Genomic DNA, 16,450 nt, shown 5'->3' with positions numbered 1-16,450 from the left:
TATCACATTGTATTTTTTATTTTATACAGTATTTTATCACATGGCATTTTTTATAGCAAACACAGCCAGAGGAAACTAGAATATATAACAGAATAAACTAGAATGCATTGTGATTGCTTATAGGCTACCAACAATAAGCTACCATCCAAGTGGCTAGTGAGACCAATGTTATTGCCAGCCAACAGGGGCAGAGCACTGGTATTGTGACAGGAGGGGCAGGAGATGTGTCAGAGGCATGTCATGCTGGAGTCTGCCATCGTAATGGGCTACAAATAACATCCGGTCATTAAAGTGATGGTAGATTCAACATAGGGTAATTTGAAGAACTGTGACATCCAGCCAAGTAGCCCACCCAAAGTTTTTTTCTACCTTGGCCAAACATTAGCCGAGTTACTGAGTTATCCCGAATAGCTTAGTACAAGCGCTAATGGAGCCTGGCAGTATCTGTAAAATTACCACACTAAAATCACATGCCATGACACCCAACTTCTACAGTAGTAAAGATATGGTCTGTACTGTACTCACAAATCGATGCATTTAGAAGTGTGTACATAGTCCAGGAGTTTTCTATTATCAACGCAAGCCCAATAGCTTCTCTGCTGCTAAAGCTGTGTCGACGTCAGTTTTGTTTTGTGATCTGGGACGAGCGGGGAGAGGAGTGGGTTTGGCCTGGGCTGGGCCATGGTGGTGCTGGTACTGAAAGGAGGAGTGAGATGAATGTGTGTGTACTTGGCATGCATACTCCACCCTGCCACCCTGCCACCATTGCTATGCTAATCTATTCAAGACAAACAGATTGAGTGTGAAGATTTGGCTCACTTCTTTCACACATTTCTCTCTCTCTCTCTCTCTCTCTCTCTCCCTCTCTCCCTCTTTCTCTCTGTGAGTATCTCTCTACCTGTCTTTCTCTCTCTCTCTCTCTGCCTCCATCTCTCTCTCCCTCCCTCCCTCTCTCTCTCTCTCTCTCTCTCTCTCTCTCTCTCTCTCTCTCTCTCTCTCTCTCTCTCTCTCTCTCACTCTCTCACTCTATCACTCTCTTTCTCCTTTGTTCTAAGTGGCTGTGAGAGAAATCCTGAGTGTGAGTGTGTGTGAGTCGTGAGTGGAGAGTGTGTGTATAGAGTGAGTGTGAGTCGTGAGTGGAGAGCACGTTTCTTTTAAAAGAGTGAAACGGTAAGTGCAGGGGCATGGCCTGAGTGCACTTTAGCCGCTAAAGACACGCTAGGCCAGTTAGGTAAGTGCAGGAGTATGGCCTGAGTGCACTTTAGCCGCTAAAGACACGCTAGGCTAGTTAGGTAAGTGCAGGAGTATGGCCTGAGTGCACTTTAGCCGCTAAAGACACGCTAGGCTAGTTAGGTAAGTGCAGGAGTATGGCCTGAGTGCACTTTAGCCGCTAAAGACACGCTAGGCTAGTTAGGTAAGTGCAGGGGCATGGCCTGAGTGCACTTTAGCCGCTAAAGACACGCTAGGCTAGTTAGGTAAGTGCAGGAGTATGGCCTGAGTGCACTTTAGCCGCTAAAGACACGCTAGGCTAGTTAGGTAAGTGCAGGAGTATGGCCTGAGTGCACTTTAGCAGCTAAAGACACACTAGGCTAGTTAGGGAAGTGCAGGAGTATGGCCTGAGTGCACTTTAGCAGCTAAAGACACGCTAGGCTAGTTAGGGAAGTGCAGGAGTATGGCCTGAGTGCACTTTAGCCGCTTAAGACACGCTAGGCTAGTAAATGAGTGCACTTTAGCAGCTAAAGACACGCTAGGCTAGTTAGGTAAGTGCAGGGTAGGCCTGAGTGCACTTTAGCCGCTAAAAGACACGCTAGTTAGGTAAGTGCAGGGGTATGGCCTGAGTGCACTTTAGCAGCTAAAGACACGCTAGGCTAGTTAGGTAAGTGCAGGAGTATGGCCTGAGTGCACTTTAGCCGCTAAAGACACGCTAGGCTAGTTAGGGAAGTGCAGGAGTATGGCCTGAGTGCACTTTAGCCGCTAAAGACACGCTAGGCTAGTTAGGGAAGTGCAGGAGTATGGCCTGAGTGCACTTTAGCCGCTAAAGACACGCTAGGCTAGTTAGGTAAGTGCAGGGGTATGGCCTGAGTGCACTTTAGCAGCTAAAGACACGCTAGGCTAGTTAGGTAAGTGCAGGAGTATGGCCTGAGTGCACTTTAGCCGCTAAAGACACGCTAGGCTAGTTAGGTAAGTGCAGGGGTATGGCCTGAGTGCACTTTAGCAGCTAAAGACACGCTAGGCTAGTTAGGGAAGTGCAGGGGTATGGCCTGAGTGCACTTTAGCCGCTAAAGACACGCTAGGCTAGTTAGGGAAGTGCAGGAGTATGGCCTGAGTGCACTTTAGCAGCTAAAGACACGCTAGGCTAGTTAGGGAAGTGCAGGGGTATGGCCTGAGTGCACTTTAGCCGCTAAAGACACGCTAGGCTAGTTAGGGAAGTGCAGGGTATGGCCTGAGTGCACTTTAGCCGCTAAAGACACGCTAGGCTAGTTAGGTAAGTGCAGGGGCATGGCCTGAGTGCACTTTAGCCGCTAAAGACACGCTAGGCTAGTTAGGGAAGTGCAGGAGTATGGCCTGAGTGCACTTTAGCCGCTAAAGACACGCTAGGCTAGTTAGGGAAGTGCAGGGGTATGGCCTGAGTGCACTTTAGCCGCTAAAGACACGCTAGGCTAGTTAGGGAAGTGCAGGGGTATGGCCTGAGTGCACTTTAGCAGCTAAAGACACGCTAGGCTAGTTAGGGAAGTGCAGGGGTATGGCCTGAGTGCACTTTAGCCGCTAAAGACACGCTAGGCTAGTTAGGGAAGTGCAGGGGTATGGCCTGAGTGCACTTTAGCCGCTAAAGACACGCTAGGCTAGTTAGGGAAGTGCAGGGGTATGGCCTGAGTGCACTTTAGCCGCTAAAGACACGCTAGGCTAGTTAGGTAAGTGCAGGGGCATGGCCTGAGTGCACTTTAGCCGCTAAAGACACGCTAGGCCAGTTAGGGATTCCGGGAGACAAACAGTTAGAGTGAAACGCAGGGAAAAGGCTTGTTAATGGAGGCAGCGCTTTTGTGTTTAGTGCAGAGAGCAGTGTTCAAGTTCAAACTACAAAATTACTACATGAGCTAGGCAAGCACGTAAAACTGAAGTAAGTTTTTAGAAGTGTGATTTGAGCGACTAGAGGTGATTTGAGCGACTCAAGCGATAGTATGTCGTTGGACTTCAGCGAACATTATGGAAATGAGCTATGCGGTTTGGCGACAGCCGCTACAGCCAATTGGAATGTGTGCTTGCATTGTGTTTTTAACGGGCACACTCTGTTGGTTCTATCGCTCGCATCGCTGGAGCTACACAGTCCAGCGATGGTCTGTCGCTCAATCTTTTTTTCGATGCCAGTGTGTTCACCTGGTAAGCCCACAAGACAGACGTGTAAGAAACAATCAGCCCAGTTGACAAGCCACGGTTACACAGGTTAGACAGGTGCAACAGCCAGACAGACAGACAGGTGCGACATACAGACAGAAAGACAGGTATACAAACAGACAGGTGCGACTAGCTCCCTTTCTTTACCTCCTGGTCGGAGAGGTTGCCGTTGCTGCCCTCTGCGTTGGGGTCCCAGCTGGAAACGGATGACATGTAGTTATCACTCAGGGCATCCCACACACTGCAAGAAACCCAGCACACAGTTTAATATGGACGCTTATGGTGAAGTCTTATTGGGCACCATGACACAGTTTAACACACTCAGACACACGTCAGTCATGTATGCTATACACACACACACAGTGATGAGCAGCCTGGATTCACAAGCTACAATCAAGTATCCATGTATTCCAAACTACCTGGTTTTAAATAGAGTGATCACCTGGTTTAATTGGGCCAGGTAAGACCAGGACCAAGACCAGTGCCACATTTGGAATACTGGATTGTAGCTTGAAGCTCGCACACGCACACGCGCAAGCACACGCACACGCACACGCACACGTGCACGCGCACGCACATGCGCACACACGTGCACACACACGCGCACACACATGAAACCACCTATTGTGTCGGCTCCATGACATTCAGTGGCACATGTGTTGGCTCAATGACAGGCTGTGTCAATGACACAAATAAATTCCGTCTTCCCAGGACTGGGGAAAAAACAATGTCAAAGGATAGCTGGTGTTAGCTGGAGTTAGCACATCAGGGGAGCATTTCTCGAAGCCATACTTGCTAACTACGTTAGCCACTTTGCTGTTTCCAATGCAATTCTCCAATGGTAACTACCCAAGTTGCTAGCTGCTAACAACTACACTTTTCAGAAACGTACCCCAGAACCAGAAAGCAACCATATCAAAAACAAATGAAAAACATTCATTCATCCAGATCATTTCAGGAAGGTAAATATAAACAGGTGAGTGCGGTATGTTATATGCATAATAAAACCCTTATCACAGCCTTATTCAAATTACACAGCCTTGTTCAATTTTTACAGAAAAACTGTAGAGCTGGACCAAAACCATGAAACCCATATCAGATTCAGAACCCAAAAAATAAAATCACATCTGATATCAAAACCAGTCCAGCTCCATCCTGGTACCTCGTGTGTGTGTGTGTGTGTGTGTGTGTGTGTGTGTGTGTGTGTGTGTGTGTGTGTGTGTGTGTGTGTGTGTGTGTGTGTGTGTGTGTGTGTGTGTGTGTGTGTGTGTGTGTGTGTGTGTGTGTGTGTGTGTGCTGCCAGCCCACCACGTGCCCCGCGGTCCTGTTCTGTGTGTCTGTGTGTGTGGTGTGTGTGTGTGTGTGCATGTGTGTGTGTGCATGTGTGTGTGTGTGTCTGGTGCGCGCCACGTGCCCTGCGGTCCTGTTCTGTTCCGTTCTGAACACAACAAGCAACTCCATTCAGCGATGAGCTCAGCATACCAAACATCTGGCCAGACCAGACCAGACGACCCGACCCAGCTCGGCCCAGTACAGTACAGTGCAACACAGCACCCCGACCCAGAACAGCATGGTACCGAGCCCCCTGCGGTGCTGTACTGTAGGCCCTACTGTGCGGTTCTGTGATATTCTGTTGTGTAATGTGCTGTGTCCCATCATGTTCTGTTCCGACACATTATGCTATACAACTGGGGTGCGTTACTGCGAAGCGTAGCTGATAACCAGTTAGCAACTTGGTAGCTGCCAATGGGAAATTGCATTGAAAACAACAAGGTAGCTAACGTAGATAGCAACTATGGTTTTGAGAAATGCAGCCCTGTATTGGTGGATGAGCTTGCTAGCGGCACGTGGCACGGCAGGATTAGTTTCCCATGTGGAGGCCGCTAGCTGCCAAGAGGCATCTCAACAGGGTGTAGGTACACGTCATGGCACACACACACACACACGCACGCACGCACGCACACACACACACGCACGCACGCACGCACGCACGCACGCACGCACGCACGCACGCACGCACGCACGCACACACACACACACACACACACACACACACACACACACACACTAGATACACGTCATGGCTGGGTTTTAGCCATTAGGAGGAAAAACAACAACATCCGGGTCCACAACCCAGCCAGGCACATCCACAAAACACATTCTGGCATACAGGAGGGTCACTGGAGCTAAATGTTATTTACAAAGGTGCATGATTAACGTTTTAACATGGCATCTACATGGCGTCTTCATCAGAGCTTCATCTCCATTCTTAATGCTGAATGCCTTAGCACAGAGCCTCTGTTATAACTAGAGATGCACCGGATCCTGATTTTTAGGATCCTGCCGGGATACCGGATCCACTGCTTAAGATCCTGCCGGATCCGGAACCGGATACCGGATCCTATGAGAGGGTTGAAACACATAGTCTACTCGCACACGTGGGCCCTTTTTATTACGTTGGCTCAAATTGTTTTTTAGACTCATTGGCTTGCTGCCACACTGCCTGCAACGGCCGCTTCCAAAGGGCTTTCAGTCCATGCAGTGATTGGGGATGTGAAAGACTGATTGAAAAGCCTAGGCTACGTAAAAACTAGAGATGCACCAGATCCTGATTTTTAGGTAACTGTCGGATACCGGATCCACTGCTTAAGATCCTGCCGGATCCTGTGAAAAACCCTATTATCCTGCCGGATCCTAAACTGGATCCGGTGCATCTCTAGTTATAACATTATTGTCACCAAAATGGTAATGATCAAGTCTTAATCGGTTACTTACGTAAGACTCATGTATTGTCATAGCGATGATGTAGATGAGTGTTTTCAGCAAAGAATGAATAGGCCCGTCGACGTGCTCATCTGCAGTAAGAGGCCATGTCCTTTCCATTGAGACAATGCAGTGGTGTAGTCTACTTTCTTATGGTGGATATACTGTATATTTGAGCATTTTTTGAAGTGGGTATATTGTATATATTTGTGCTATTCAAAACAATGGATCAATCAATTTTAAGTGGGTATACTGAAATCCCTGAAATTTAGATACCCACCTTCTACGTAGACTACACCACTGAGACAGTGGATTGTGAGGTACAAGAGGTATGCTTTTTTTTTTAAACACTGCCATTGTTTCCATTAATTTTAAGATTGATCAAAAACATCAGAAATCACATCCCGAGGAGTAAAGCATGTTATTCGTCTCACAGCAGCATGACACCTTCTCACTACATGCCAATCACATCTCATTTATCAGCTGCTGTTTTTTTTTTTTATTTAAAGGGACACTGTGTGAGATTTTTAGTTGTTTATTTCCAGAATTCATGATACCCATTCAATAATGTTACCTTTTTCGTGAATACTTATCACCACCATCAAATTCTAAGTATTCATTATGACTGGAAAAAATACATTTTCATATATGAAAAGGGGGATCTTCTCCATGGTCCGCAATTTCCAGAAATAGCCATTTTTAGCTGCAAATATGACTGTACTTGGGCTATACTATAACATATTCATTTATCACTTAGTAAACGTTCATGAAAAGTTAAATTTGGCCTTAGACAACACATTTCCAATGAGCAGCATAGTTGCAGTACCTATTTTGACCATCTCCTGCACAGTGTCCCTTTAATCTTTTTTAGGTTGATCAAAGTGCAAATCACACAACTATAGCAAAGGCTTCTGGGGCCTCAAACAAGAAATGTGCACAGGATATTTTGGGATGTGCACAGCTCAGGTAAAAGCTGTGTGTTGAAGCCTCTGTATTAAAATCCAATCTGTGATTGGCCGCTTTGACTTACTGACTTACTGGCTGACTGACTATTAAAAATCACGTCATCATCAGCACAGCAGTGTTCCATTGCCATGACGCCACCCAATCCAAACGAGAGAGAGAGTGTGGGTGTTCAATCACAGGGCCTCTAAAAATAAACAAACAGGCGATAGCCGTGGGCGCGTACTGCTACAAAGCTGTCTAGGTTTCATAACACCACCTACCCCAACACACACACACACACACACACACACACACACACACACACACACACACACACACACACACACACACACACACACACACACACACACACACACACACACACACACACACACACACACACACACACACACACACACCATCCCCTCCAACAAAAAAACCCAGCTCTCACAGGTCTCCTGACAGAAAAATGGCACAGAGCTGAACATGTTGAAGGGCACACACACACACACACACACACACACACACACACACACACACACACACACACACACACACACACACACACACACACACACACCATCCCCTCAAAAAAAAACAGCTCTCACAGGTCTCACAGGACAGAAAAATGGCACAGAGCTGAACGTGGTGACGGGCTGTGAGAAAAAAAAAAAAAGAAAACCCAAGCCAGACAGAGAGAACAGCTGATGTGCACCAAAATACACTAAATTATTAAGAGATGTGTGGAGAACAGAGGGGTGCCACCACCGCAAGCAGGAACCGGCGGCACACGGCAGCACAGACTCTTGTTCCATCCACAGAAGCGGCTCCATTTAAAGGAACAGACCACCCTTTTTTGATTTTCACATATTTTCAGTATTTAAATTCCAAGCATTATTCATGAATGTGCATATCATTTTCGTCTATGTGTTTGCAATGCCCCGTTTAACAGTATAGCCAAATTAGGCCTAGTAATGCAAGTCTATAGTAAAAATTAGGGATGCACGATGTATCGGCCAGATGTATCGGTATCGGCCGATATCGGCCGATATTCAACACATCGGACATCGGTCTGATGGGTAAAACTGGGCCGATGTTAACGCCGATGTTTTTTTTAATATGTTACGGTTCTAAAAGAATGGACTTGACGATGACTTTCACTGTTTGTCTTCTATTTTGTCTCTATTTTTTATCTAATTATCACAGGGAGTTAAAAAGTGTTTTTGGAAATAGGACGACATTCAAAAATTCTGTTTGTTTGCATCATTGTCATCTCTTTTTTTTTAAAAAGAAAGAAAAACATCGGTATCAGTTAATATCGGTCATCGGCCAAAACCGCAATATCATAATCGGATATCGGTATCGGCCGAAATTTTTGACATCGTGCATCCCTAGTAAAAAATAAAACATCATCAAATGTAGTTATAAACCTCTTTAAAATTATTGTAAAATTCACCAGTGTAGAACAGCAGTTTAAGTCCGTCCAGTGATCACTTGTGGCTTAATGCTAAAGATACCAGTTACCGTTACTTCCAGTGATTATGCTAAGCTATGCTAATGAAGTACTGAAAATACAAGAAAATGAAATGCACATTGATGAACAATGCTGGGAAATACTGCAAATATGTGAAAATCAAAAAAGGGTGGTCTATTCCTTTAATGCCGAAAACGACATAAAAAGATTTACACCAGCGCAACTCCCCAAAAACCTTTCTGGAAGGTACTGTATAGTAACTTGAAAATGAAGGGTGCCATAATGAATGAATAAATAGTGGCATATTGATCTGACACTACAGCTGCTGTACACACCACTGACCTGAAATAAACGGTACTATACACGTCAGTGGTGCATACTGATCAGGGCTCTAAATTAACCGTTTTCATCACCAGCCAAATAAATGAATTAATTAATAGTGGAATATCGATCTAACACAGCAGCTGCCAGGACACTGTCACATCGTACAGTGAAGACACATCAGTACACACCACTGACCTGGATAAAGGGCACTAGACACGCCAGTGGTACACACACTCATGCTGTAATAGGCAATTCAAGTGGTATGTCACTATTTAGGGGCTTAATGCAATTAAAATTGTTGGCTGGGTTTAAAAAGGTGGTAAAGTGTCTTATTTTTCATGTTAAGCGTTGTCTTGCTTTAAGACAAGTTAAAAGAGGGAGCATGTCACTAAGCTAGTGAAAGTCAATGGATCCGTGTAGCATGCTACTTTCACTAGCTTAGCGACATGGCATACCCCTTTAAATATGTGTGCACAGAGGACCACAGGACAGGATGAAAAGAAAAAAGAAATCAGATTCAACCAGGATTTTCTGCTCCCACTTATTTGATTTTTTTCTTGATGGTTGAAGCAGACATTTTTTTCTTTTTATCTGGCCATGTATTTGTCCTTAATTCTCCCAGGTCATTTGTTTGTCTGTGTGGCCTATAACCTACCCCCTACAGGAACAGGATCATGTGACGACAAGAATAGTAGGCCAATTCTAACACATGCAAGACTCTCATTCAAGATTTAAATCAGCGCAACCCCAGCGCAAACCTTTCTGGAAGGTACTGCATAGTAAATTGAAAACCAATGGTGCCATAAAAAATGAATTGCTCTTTTCCAAAACGCTATATCCACCATTTTTGACTTTTTGCATTTTAATATTGGAATTGACTAATTACAAAGTCCTATAATCTATGTGTACCTATAATTCTTGCCATTCAATTGTTTTCAGAACATACTTTTTAAACCTCTATAAAATACATTTTGCAATGCAATTCAATGGAAAGCCCAATACAAAATTGTAAATTTCCCAACATTCTATGAAATGAATATATCCCATTTTGGAAAAGAGCTCTTCAAATGAATTAATAGTGGAATATCGATCTAGCACAGCTGCTGCCAGGACACTGTCACATCACATCGTACAGTGAAGACACATCAGCATACACCACTGACTGATAAAGGGTACTAGACACGCCAGTGGTACACACACTGATGCTGTAATAGGTAGTTAAATATGTGTGCACAGAGGACCACAGGACACAGGATGAAAAGAAAAAAAGTCTGCTTGTGGAATATCGATCTAACACGGCTGCCAGGACACTGTCACATCGTACAGTGAAGACACATCGGTAGGCCTACACACAGATGCTGTGAGACTGTAATAGGCAGATGTACTATATGTGTGCACAGAGGAGCGGAGGACAGGGACATATAATGACATATGATGAAGAGAATAGCATTGCAATACCCAGGGGATGCCGCTAGGAATAAGCAGAATAAGTAGAGCACTTAGGGCACCAACCCCTTTGCCACCAAAATAGGGGCCTCCTAAATTGAGATTGACTATAAAACACATTATTATCATTATGATTTAATTATGAGGAGGGGCTCCTGAACAGTTATGTTTAGGGCCTCAAAAACCTTAGCAGCGGCCCTGCTAACACACGCAAGACTCTCATTCATCAAGATCATGTTTTACAAGCGAGTTAGAAAGGAGCTGTATAAAGCTGAAGCAGATGTAGAAGTACTCTTACAGATGTAATTGCAACACTAATAGTATTATTCAGAATGAAGTCAAGTTGGAGTGCTTCCTGGAACTGTCTAGTTTTTTTAAGATGGTGCCCTTTGGTGACAGGCTTGGTTGATTTCAAAAACGTTTTAGAAATACCAAGGCACTCATCTTCTTTGTAATTAAAATGCCTTTATTTTGTTGGGCATAGCATGATTAAAATACTTCGACGCGTTTCGGCATGAAGCCTTCGTATTTCTAAAACTTTTTTGAAATCCCTTTAAAGCTTGAGCAGCTCTTCTTTCCAGTTTCCAGAGGTGTATTAGTCTCTTGCTCATAATTGCCAAGGACTGATGAAGGATTTTGTGTAGCTATATGTGACAGTGAAGACAATGATGGACAATAGGCCTATTATACTTTCAAAACAAGCTGGGGAAAAGGCAGCTATCACCAACCCAAGCCAACATCTGGCATAGGACGACTTACATGATTTTGCAAGAACATGAAAAACATTAAATTGAAAACCAAGCAGAAGTACAAAAACACCTACTCTTCATGTGTCCTCATGCTATCCAAGTCTACCATTGTATTGTAACCATTGTATTGTAACCGTAGCCCCTTAATGCGCGCCGTACCTCCAGTGGCACGCTGTAATAGTCATTGAAATGTAACTACCGTAGCACTACAATACTATGACACAACACAAGGGCTTTAGTAATGCACCACGACTTGGTCATTACCATACTGGTAACAACAAATGTATAAAGCCGTGTCTTAAGAGGATATACAATATGAAGACATTGGTGAAGAACATTACATTACATACCAAGCAGAAGTACAGAAAACCGTCTCTCCATGATATATGATGAGGAAGACAAGGATAAGCCTAGCAGGTAATGAAGGACCAACCAAGCAAGTACACAACCCCACAAGCAACACCTACTATTCTGTATAGGGTGGTAAAATAATGACAATCACCACAATATATAGTATAGTTTATACCAAGTAGGTGTAGGCCATCAAACTCCGCAATCAACACTGTTTGTATGGTAAAAAATAATGAGAAAGATATATTTCAAACCATATTGAAGTAGACTACCAAACCCCACAGTCAACACCACTATTCTGTATATGATGATAAAAAAATAATAACAAACACCATATATATATATATATATATAACCGATATTAACCGATACCGATGTTTTTCTTTTCTTTTTTTTTTAAAGAGATGACAATGATGCACACAAACTGAATTTTTGAAAGTCCTCTTATTTCCAAAAAAATAGAGACAAACTAGAAGACAAACAATGAAAGTCACCGTCAAATCCAATCTTTTAGAACCGTAACATATGTAAAAAAAACATCTGCGTTAACATCGGCCCAGTTTGACCCATCGGACCGATGGCCGATGTGTTGAGAAATGTCAAATATCGGCCGATACCAATACATCTGGCCGATACATTGTGCATCCCTTATATATATATATATATATATATATATATATATATATATATATATATATATTGTAGCCCCTTAACCCCTTAAGACGCGGCTTTATACATTTGTTGTTACCAGTATGGTAATGACCAAGTAGTGGTGCATTACTAAAGGGCCTGTGTTGTGTCATAGTATTGTAGTGCTATGGTAGTTACATTTCAATGTCTATTACAGCGTGCCACTGGAGGTACGGCGCGCATTAAGGGGCTACTGCACGCCGTACCTCCAGTACTGTAGTAGTGATTGAACAGTTACACGTAAGTGCCATAGTACTACAATACTATGACATAACACAGGGCCTTCAGCAATGCACTACAACTTGGTCATTGCCATTCTGGTATCAGCAAATTTATAACACTGTGTCTTAACGGGTTAAATCAAGTTGAAGTAGGCTACCAAACCAGAACCTCGCAATACAAAGCCACTTACTCTTCATCTTGCAGCCTCTCCTCGTCCTCCTCGCCGTGTGCCTTGTTATATTGTAAAACCAAGTACTTAGACATAGGCTACCAAACTCCACAAAGAAAAACCTACTATTCTGTATATATGGTGGTAAAAAATGACAACAAACACCACAAGATACACATTTTAAACCAAGTCGAAGTAAGCAAACAAAACTTACTCTTCATCTTGCAGCCTCTCCTCGTCCTCCTCGGCGTGTGCCTTGTTTCTGACGGGAGCCAGCCCCTCCGTCTTGGTGTTGTAGTTGTGGAAACACACGTTCAGCTTCTCGTCGAACTCGTTCACCAGGTCCTCCATGGACTTGAAGCTCATCATCTCCGAGAAGTTCTCCAGCTCCGAGAACTCCTCTCGCTGGATCGGCGCCAGGGGCATGGTGTGCGTTTTCGGTGGCTTCGGCCCGGAGAACTCGGAGTACTCGTAGTCGCACTCGTAGTCGTCGTCCAGGTCGTTGCTGTTGTTGCCGTTGGCGACCTCAGCGGTGGCGGCGGCGTTGCTGTGGTTACCGTTGCCGAGGTGTTGTTGTTGTTGTTGGTGACGGCGGCGGGGCGGCGGCACTGGAGGCTCCAGGTCCTCCATGCGACACGGACGCAAGTCCTCAAACTCCTCATCCAGGCACACCAAGGGGGCCTCCATTACCTACCTCCTCACCTGCACACTGTAGAACACCTGGGGAGGAGAAGAGGAGAGGAGAGGAGAGAAGAGAAAAGGAGAGAAGGGAGGAGGAAGAGGAGAGGAGAGGAGAGGAGCACACCAAGGGGGCCTCCATTACCTACCTCCTCACCTGCACACTGTAGAACACCTGGGGAGGAGAGGAGAGGAGAGGAGAGGAGTGAGAAGTGAGAAGGAGAGAAGAGAGGAGAGAGAAGAGGAAGAGGAGTGAGAGGAGCACATCAACGGGGCCTCCATGCCTACTGTACCTCCTCACCAGGGGAGTCTCAGCCTACTGTGGAACACCTGGATGAGGAGTGGAGGAGAAGAGAGGGCAGTGAGAAGGAGAGGAGAGGAGAGGAGAGGAGAGGAGAGGAGAGGAGAGGAGAGGAGAGGAGAGGAGATGGAGAAGCACACCAATAGGGTATCCATACCTCCTCACCAGAAGGGTCTCAGGAGGAGAGGAAGAGGAGGAGGGGATTGAGAAGGAGAGGTGAGGAGAGGAGCACATCAATAGGGGGGGAGGCTTGTATAAGCACACTGTAGAACACCTGGGGAGGAGGAGGGATGGGGAGGAGAGAACGGTGTGAGAGTGAGAGAGGAGAGAGTAGCACACCAATGAGGTGTCCCTGCCTCCTCAACAGGGGTTCTCAACACACTGTAGACGAGTACAGGAAGTGAGAAAGAAAGGAGGGAGCACAGCGATGGGGACTCCTTGTCTCCTCCTCAGGGGGTCTGAAACTGCTTTCCACACACTAGATAACCTGAGGAAGAGAAGAGAAGAGGAGAACCAATAGCCAAGGGCCTTCCTGCTCTACAGCACTCTGTAGTTCACCTGGGGAGGAGGAGAGAAGTGAGAGGAGGAGGGGAGGAGAGAAGTGAGAGGAGGAGGGGAGGAGAGAAGTGAGAGGAGGAGGGGAGGAGAGAAGGGAGAGGAGGAGGGGAGGAGAGAAGGGAGAGGAGGAGGGGAGGAGAGAAGGGAGAGGAGGAGGCGAGGAGAGAAGTGAGAGGAGAGGAGAGAAGTGAGAGGAGGAGAGGAGGAGAGAAGTGAGAGGAGGAGGGGAGGAGAGAAGGGAGAGGAGGAGGCGAGGAGAGAAGTGAGAGGAGGAGGGGAGGAGAGAAGGTAGAGGAGGAGAGGAGGAGAGAAGGGAGAGGAGGAGGGGAGGAGAGAAGGTAGAGGAGGAGGGGAGGAGAGAAGGGAGAGGAGGAGGGGAGGAGAGAAGTGAGAGGGAGGAGAGGAGAAGAGGAGGAGAAGAGCAGAGGAGGAGAGGAGGAGGGGAGGAGATCAGAGGAGGAGAGGAGGAGGAATGGAGAGCAGACGAGGAGAGGAGTAGGGGAGGAGAGCAGAGGAGGAGAGGAGGAGAGAAGGGAGAGGAGGAGGAGAGGAGAGAAGGAGAGGAGGAGAGGAGAGGAGGAGGAGAGGAGGAAGAGGAGGAGAGGAGGAGAGAAGGGAGAGGAGAAGGTAGAGGAGGAGAGGAGGAGAGAAGGGAGAGGAGGAGAGAAGGTAGAGGAGGAGGGGAGGAGAGAAGGGAGAGGAGGAGGGGAGGAGAGAAGTGAGAGGAGAAGAAGACCACTGGTACCTCCCGTCCCATTTAGCACCGCTCAGCTCTCTGTATTTAATCTGAAAGGAGGAGGAGACGGGTGAGAGGAGCACACCAGTGGGGCTCCCACGGCCTCCTCCTTAGGGGTCTAACACTGGGTCAGCCGCACACAGCAGACAGCCATAGGAAAGGAGAGGAGAGGAGAGGAGAGGAGAGGAGAGGAGAGGAGAGGAGAAGAGAGGAGAGGAGAGGAGAGGAGAGGAGAGGAGAGAAGAGAAGAGAAGAGAAGAGAAGAGAAGAGAAGAGAAGAGAAGAGAGAAGAGAAGAGAAGAGAAGAGAAGAGAAGAGAAGAGAAGAGAAGAGGAGAGGAGAGGAGAGGAGAGGAGAGGACAGGACAGGACAGGACAGGACAGGAGAGGAGAGGATGGGAGAAGAGAGGAGAGGAGAGGAGAGGAAGAAGACTTTCCAGGGCCCTTCATGCCTCCTCCTGTGGTTTAGCACTGTGTTGTCAGCAAACTAGATAACCTGGACAGGAGGGGAGTGAGAAGGTGTGAGTTTAGCACCGCTCAGCACTAGTAGTGTGGATTGGCACTGCCCTCACGATCCGATTCGATCACCATTCGGGAGGTAGCAATCCGATTCGATTCGATTCTATGCGATTCGATTCGATCCGATCCGATTCAATTCTACGATGCATTGCAATGCATTACATTCTACTGAAAGCAAAGCGAATGTTTCATCAGTCATGATGAGTGACAAAAGACCAAAAAAGGTCTGCGTCTGCGCCTTGAACTTGATACTCGTGTATTGCTTGGTGCGAGCACTCCCTAAAAGTAGTAATCACTCAAGATAATGGAAAAAAGGGGGCGCACACAAGACTTGTGTGAAAAAGTGTATTGAAGCCGAAAATATACAACAGAAGTCTAAGGTTAACTGGAGAGACAGATGTTTCGGAGCTAGTCCATTCTCAATGTCTCCAGTACATACATTGAGAATGGACTAGCTCCGAACTAGCTCCGAACTAGCTCCGAAACGTCTGTCTCTCCAGTTAACCTTAGACTTCTGTCGTATATTTTCAGCTTCAATACACTTTTTCACACAAGTCTTGTGTGCGCCTCCTTTTTTCCATTATCTTGAGTGATCAGTCATGGTGAGGCAATACAAGTAGTCAGATACTGAGCAACACTTTATTGGCTGTTTTCTGTATCAGTCTGGATCAGTCTGTATCAGTCTTGCAATGCTTTGAAGTACTTTTATTTAATTTAACATTCATTTGCTCTCGAAATATCCACGGAAGTAATTGAAACTTTAAAAAAATTGCCGCATCGATCCTGGAACTTGCCACATCGATCCTGGATTGTTCATGCCCCGCATTGGATTGGATCGCCAAATCAATCATTGTTGACACCACTATTCAGCACACACCAATTTGAATTGGAGGATTGGAGCCAATTTTGGTCCCCTAGGTAGGGGAAATTCTTTCTCTGCATTTATCCCATTTGGGCTAGTGAATCACATTGAAGTACACACACTAGTCCGTAGCAGTGGGCTGCCTGCTGAGCATCACCCGGGGAGCAGTGTGGGGGTTAGGTGCCTTGCTCAAGGGCACTTCAGCCGTGGTTCGGTCGGGCACTGAACCGGGAACCCTTGGGTTGCCAACCCAGTGCTCTAACCACTGAGC

At 46.0% G+C, this 16,450-nt stretch overlaps 1 protein-coding gene across 1 annotated transcript in view; it reads right to left on the bottom strand.

Annotated features, from left to right (window-relative positions):
- Nucleotides 1-13,242, bottom strand: part of fez1 (fasciculation and elongation protein zeta 1 (zygin I)) — a 37,162-nt gene extending 23,920 nt beyond the window's left edge. Inside the window, exons 1-2 of the mRNA XM_063202741.1 lie at nt 12,741-13,242; nt 3,541-3,634 (exon numbers count right to left, since the gene is read on the bottom strand). Coding sequence (XP_063058811.1) covers nt 3,541-3,634; nt 12,741-13,213 — 567 coding nt within the window. The 5' untranslated portion in view covers nt 13,214-13,242. The remainder of the gene's footprint in view (nt 1-3,540; nt 3,635-12,740) is intronic.
- Between the last annotated feature and the right edge of the window lie 3,208 nt (nt 13,243-16,450).

The sequence above is a fragment of the Engraulis encrasicolus genome, chromosome 7 (assembly GCF_034702125.1).
Source record: "Engraulis encrasicolus isolate BLACKSEA-1 chromosome 7, IST_EnEncr_1.0, whole genome shotgun sequence".
In the NCBI taxonomy this organism is placed as follows: Eukaryota; Metazoa; Chordata; class Actinopteri; order Clupeiformes; family Engraulidae; genus Engraulis; species Engraulis encrasicolus.
The sequence above is the reverse complement of the archived record's forward strand: the minus strand, read 5'-3'. Positions and strand labels throughout refer to the sequence as shown.